We start from the raw sequence: 5786 nt of genomic DNA, 5'->3' as shown, positions 1-5786 counted from the left end.
ATTGGTAACAGTGAGTGGTTTGTTCAGTGACAGGTGTTAGGTAGAGGTAGTGGTAGGTTTAGGGTTGAGCTGGGGTGTGGAGTTGAAGCTAGGGTTAGGGTTAGGGTTATGACTAGGGTTATTATGGTTATGCTTGAGCCGGGGTGTGGGCATGAAGTTAAGGATAAGGTTATGGCTGGTTATCGGTTAGGGTAAGGGTTAGGTTTAGAATCACTAAGGAGTCCTGTTGGACTAAATTTCCCACATTGATTGCCTAGTGGGAATGAAACAGGAAATCTGATTCGCTCTCATCCCAGATATGCAGTACCTCTGGATTCCCATGTAAGGACTGTTACATCAGTAGCAAGACACCCACCTTTCTGAGTGATGACGCAGCCGGGGGAAAGTGTGAGGAACGAGAAAGGGTGTCCCGTCGGCACTAGCACAGACTGCACAGAACAGCTGCAGCCTAGGTTCGCACAGAATTTCACGGCATTGCAAGTAGTAGACATATTATTTTATCCCAAAACCTATAGAATAACGTTCACACTAACCAAATATTAAAATGGTTGATCGCGAGCAGCTGGTGCAGAAAGCCAGGCTGGCTGAACAGGCTGAAAGATATGATGACATGGCAGCTGCCATGAAATCGGTAAGTCTCTCCAAAACGATTGCATGTGAATAGCCTACGAATAAGGTCTATGATTTGGTGTTCAATAAAACATTGAATTCTCTACAATGTAATTCTAATGAATATGAATTATCTCTATTTAGATATTTTATTCTATTCCTAGAGATGTGATGTGTATAGAAATTAAACATTTTGATATTAGATTCAGTAAAGGTTTTGCAGCAATCCTAATCACTACACTGCATTGAAATACTAGCCTACACCAATACTAGCCTACACCATTCAGAATATCAAGTCTGTTTCATAGGGCGCAATCACTGTTTAATTATAACGAATAGAATAGCCTACATGTGGAGCTCAAACATTCAAGAAACATTCAAGAAAGGCAATCAATGTATGCTATTGAACGCTCCTTGGGCGGTGCCAGTTTCYTGTCTTTAAAAGAAATGCAGTGGAGTAATATTACCACGAAATGTATTCAGAGGCACCAAATAACATAGATTTCTCTGTCAAACGTGTTCCTCGCGTTATAAAATTACAMTTGATAAATGTGTTCTATGCCATTGGGTACAGACGTCAATTCAACTTCTATTCCACGTTGGTTCAACGTAATTTCATTGAAATGACGCAGAAACAACGTTGATTTAATGTATGCCCAGTGGGACTTAATTCCCCATGTGATTTGTTAAATTCAGATCAGTTAGAATTGGTCTTTAGGATTGTGCCATGTGAGGTTGCTCGAATATGGATTGATTCTCCCTGTAATATCTAGATTTAATTAAATAATTGTCTCGTAATAATAGTACTTTTTTTAAAGTATATTTGTGAGTAAATCTGTCCTCTATTTAATATATATATATATATATATATATATATATATATTAGTGTGTCTGTAAATAGAGGCTACAGATGTTCTCTGAATGAGCATCTATTCCTGCATAAATGGTTATTCAGTTTGCAGCTCTTTACACAAAACAAATGTAGGAGGCAGCATAATTCTCTCTAGAATGTTCTGTATTTTGTCGTATTGCAGTGAGTCAATGATCAGATTGGATATTGGTCCTTTTGTTATCAGTCGTTGAGCTACATTAAGTTACTTGATCACATTATCATTCTGCATTGCACCTGTATGTCGCATTGTGTGTCACTGTCAACATGTGCAGTAGCCTCTCTAGACATAKTGTATGTCTGGATATGGATAGGGTGAAGCTGTGTGTTCTTTAAAGCAATTTAATGAAATTTACATTATTGTTTGGTTTATTGATACAGGTCTCACACTGTGTGAAAAAATGCATTGTCATTAGGCCCTAAACCTATATGGCCAGTCTCCTCCTGACATCTTAACCATTATTATTATTACCTAGTAACACTTTCTGTCTCATCGGCTGCATAATTTAGATCTATTTCTCCTGCAGATTTCTGGTTGCACACAATGGCATTTTAGTGATGTGTGCATGTGGGATTCCTTTCCCTTTAAGCAATCTGCTGGGTCAGTCCATGCAGTCAGAACTGGGCCTTTTTGCAGTGTAGGGGTGTGTACTCGTTCCCCTCTCCAATGGGAAATCCCTTGTCACTGCAGCCAGGGTTCACTTGATGGCAGGAAAAAGCAATGAGAGGTATAATTTTATGTTCTGATTTCACCTTGACCAGTACAGTACAGTACAATATTATTCTGCATACATGTTTGCATTGGTTCCTTAATGCATCAATGCAGTAAGATGCAATTATAAGCAGTGCTGCTTTGTCAGTGAATGCGTTGAATGGCATTTGTTTTATTTTATTATGTAATGTATTTACAGTAGCATAATGTGTTCAGGATAGTCGTGACAGATTTTTACCCAGCCCGTCAATAATTGTTTGGGCTGGCAATTAGGTATTCAGATCAGTATGGTAGGCTGCCTCTCTTTATTTATATTGACTGACATCAGCATTTTGGTACAATGATGATTCACTGACAAGAAATGCATATGATGGGCTTTTCCAACATCACTTGTGGTCTTTTGCACTCTCTGGCCATTATGTTTCTTACATATCCATCAAGATGGACTAACAATCAGATAGTAATTGAACATTTGCTTAATAATACCATGGCATTTGAGCTGTCAAGTGTATGTTCTTGCATTTAAAGCTGGGAAGGAAAAACGCCTGCTTAGACATTCTGTCATCCATGCACACGATGGCTGTGACGTCACCTATCAGCCGCATTCTTTGTGCTCCTCTACCAGGCTGGGAGGGGAATGTCACATCAGCTCACCAGAAAGGAGAAATATTAGCTTCCCAATGAGAGAGAGCACTTTGCTAGAATGAGCCACCCATTAAGCTGTATTTCCTCTGTAGCTGTATTTATACTGTAGCCTTGTGCTGTCTGTATCTTCCCTCTCTATAGTTATAATCTAGATAATCTAATTATTTAGCCGATATTGATTTAGATGGAGATAAAAACTTGTGTTTTATCGATATAAGGTTATCTGGAAGTGGACTGGAAGTGATATAGTACGGAGCGTCTCAGGTCTTTACAGTTGCTCTTAATGTGATATTCAACGAAGATAGGGGGGTCATTCCACAAAATGAGTGTCTTTTGCATCCCTTTGATATTTTAAGTAGAAATTATGCACCAATATTGCATTTTAAAAGCCTGTAATATGAAACGAAGTGCCCTTTAATATAGACCACATGGATAATTCACCCTCTGTGACTTCCAGGATGACTTTAAACCATTTAACTTCAGAATTTCACCATCATTCTAAAGCCCTAGTTATTTTGTTGTTTTGAAAAAGTAATTTCTGAATATTATTCATTATTTCATGTGATTAGTGATTGATTTTAAGGTTAAAAAAACACCTTTCCCTGAACTGAACTCTCATTTTAATATGGTGAAAATATTCCATTTAAAATAAAATAAAAATTTCAAAAGAAACAAATGAGGTAGACTGACAGTGACATGCTTACMTACGGGTCCTTTTCCAACAATGCAGAATTAAAGAGAAAAATAAAATAAACATTGAACATCTAATAGTCAAATCATAGTTTAAAAGCAGGTGAGCTGGCTCTACTAATTTTGGCCATTTTCTAGTGTTTTGTGAGGGAAACAGAGTGGGTTGAGCATAACACGTCAACCCTGTTACCCATAGATATACAGACTATAAATGTTTTAACAATGAAAAACATATACTTGCATTCAATTGCTCCTTCATGTTGCACACAATAAGCTTCCATTCCCCCTGTCACACAGGGATTTATGGCTGATTTAAGTGTTACGGTCAACCCTGCTACTTTATTTGACTATTTATTTATTTAACCTCTTGAAATGGGAAAACATTTTTTTATTAAGTTAAACATGTGCTCTTTATGACAGAATGTATGTGAAATCTAAATATTTTTTTCCACCAAGTTACACATCTCAAAGGGCACCGCATTTGTGGAATGACCCAGGGAAGATACTGTATATGACATTTGTGTGTGGGTTAAACTGTTGAGAATATTTTTGGTTACTTATTGTAATTTGCTACCCAATGTCTTTCAGTCAGAGCCACTAAATACCTTGTAGGTTACTGGAATGAGGTGTAGCATTTAGACCAAGTCAGGTTTTACAAACGTTYAAAGTTCAAAGGTTACTTATCAATTGTGCTTTTTACAGTACACTATTTGACATTCCTGGAATTAACACGTTTCCTCCTACATTGTACGTATAGAGTCAAGTAGTAGGTGAAAAGCATGTCCTGGGTGACAGCATTACATGGGGTTTCAGACAGATGAAAAGGTCAGTTTAAAGCAGCGGAGAAGGTCAGGGAGACACATGAACTGCCTGAGCGATGATCGACTGACCGTCTACACTTACACTGCAGCTGCCCCTGGATTCCTCGTGGGAACATAGCTACCTCCAATCCTCTGCCCCCTCTCCAGTCCCAACCCCCACTCTCTCTCACTATCATGAATATGGTTCTCCACTTGCTAGCATTAGCTGTCCACATGACAGCTGGAGCTACTGGTGCACTAAATGAGCTGATTGCCATGGAAACTGGGAATTGCACATGATGAGTTGAATCTTGCTCATTCCCAAGAACAACATACTGTACAGTAGATATGATAGGTATGATACTGTATATGGTTGTGACATAGAGTACAGTAAATGCTCTGATGTGATTTCCTGTAAAACCACACCTTCTGTACGTGATATTGTTGAAAGATAACTGTTTACATTCATGAATGCATAATATAGGGGTTTATTGGCTGTCTTATACATCTTCCTAAATCACTGCCCAGATAGTGCATTTATGACCACTGCTCTGTCCCCTCCTCAGGTAACAGAGCTGAATGAGGCCCTATCTAACGAGGAGAGGAACCTCCTGTCTGTGGCCTATAAGAATGTGGTGGGGGCCCGCCGTTCCTCTTGGAGGGTGATCTCTAGCATCGAGCAGAAGACCTCTGCAGATGGAAATGAGAAAAAGATTGAAATGGTTCGGGCCTACAGGGAGAAGATTGAGAAGGAGCTGGAGGCTGTGTGTCAGGACGTGCTCAACCTTCTGGATAACTACCTGATCAAGAACTGCAACGAGACGCAGCACGAGAGCAAGGTGTTTTACCTGAAGATGAAGGGRGACTACTACCGCTACCTGGCTGAGGTGGCCACGGGTGAGAAGAGGGCCACCGTCATCGAGTCATCAGAGAAAGCTTACAACGAGGCCCATGAGATCAGCAAAGAGCACATGCAGCCCACCCACCCCATCCGCCTCGGCTTGGCTCTCAACTACTCTGTGTTTTACTACGAGATCCAGAATGCCCCTGAGCAGGCCTGTCATCTGGCCAAGACCGCCTTCGATGACGCTATTGCTGAGCTGGACACCCTGAACGAGGACTCCTACAAAGACTCAACTCTCATCATGCAGCTGCTCCGAGACAACTTAACACTGTGGACAAGTGACCAGCAGGATGATGAGGGAGGGGAGGGTAACAAAGATTAATAAACCACACTTAGAAAAAATATATAATGAAAGGCCAGTGGGCTTTGGTAGCCGCTTTTGCTGATGATCGTACCGCAGCAGCAGTTCTTTATTTTTCCATGTGTTAAAAGAAAAGAATCAAAAGAAAGGTGAGAGGGGAGGTTACATCTTAGTTTAATATATATAGAAATATATATGAATGGTTGAAAGGGCTGCCATCTTCTTGATTTTCTCTT

General features: G+C 39.9%; 1 protein-coding gene across 1 annotated transcript; it reads left to right on the top strand.

The window, feature by feature from the left end:
- The first annotated feature begins 411 nt into the window (after window positions 1-411).
- Window positions 412-5581, top strand: ywhag2 (3-monooxygenase/tryptophan 5-monooxygenase activation protein, gamma polypeptide 2). Its single transcript, XM_023966662.3, has 2 exons — window positions 412-631; window positions 4912-5581. The coding sequence occupies exons 1-2, from the start codon at window positions 545-547 to the stop codon at window positions 5569-5571; spliced, it is 747 nt and encodes a 248-aa protein (XP_023822430.1). The 5' UTR covers window positions 412-544; the 3' UTR covers window positions 5572-5581.
- The last annotated feature ends 205 nt before the right edge of the window (window positions 5582-5786 follow it).

This window comes from Salvelinus sp. IW2-2015, linkage group LG22 (assembly GCF_002910315.2).
Source record: "Salvelinus sp. IW2-2015 linkage group LG22, ASM291031v2, whole genome shotgun sequence".
In the NCBI taxonomy this organism is placed as follows: Eukaryota; Metazoa; Chordata; class Actinopteri; order Salmoniformes; family Salmonidae; genus Salvelinus; species Salvelinus sp. IW2-2015.
Note: the sequence above shows the minus strand (reverse complement) of the source record. Positions and strands in the feature narration are given on the sequence as shown.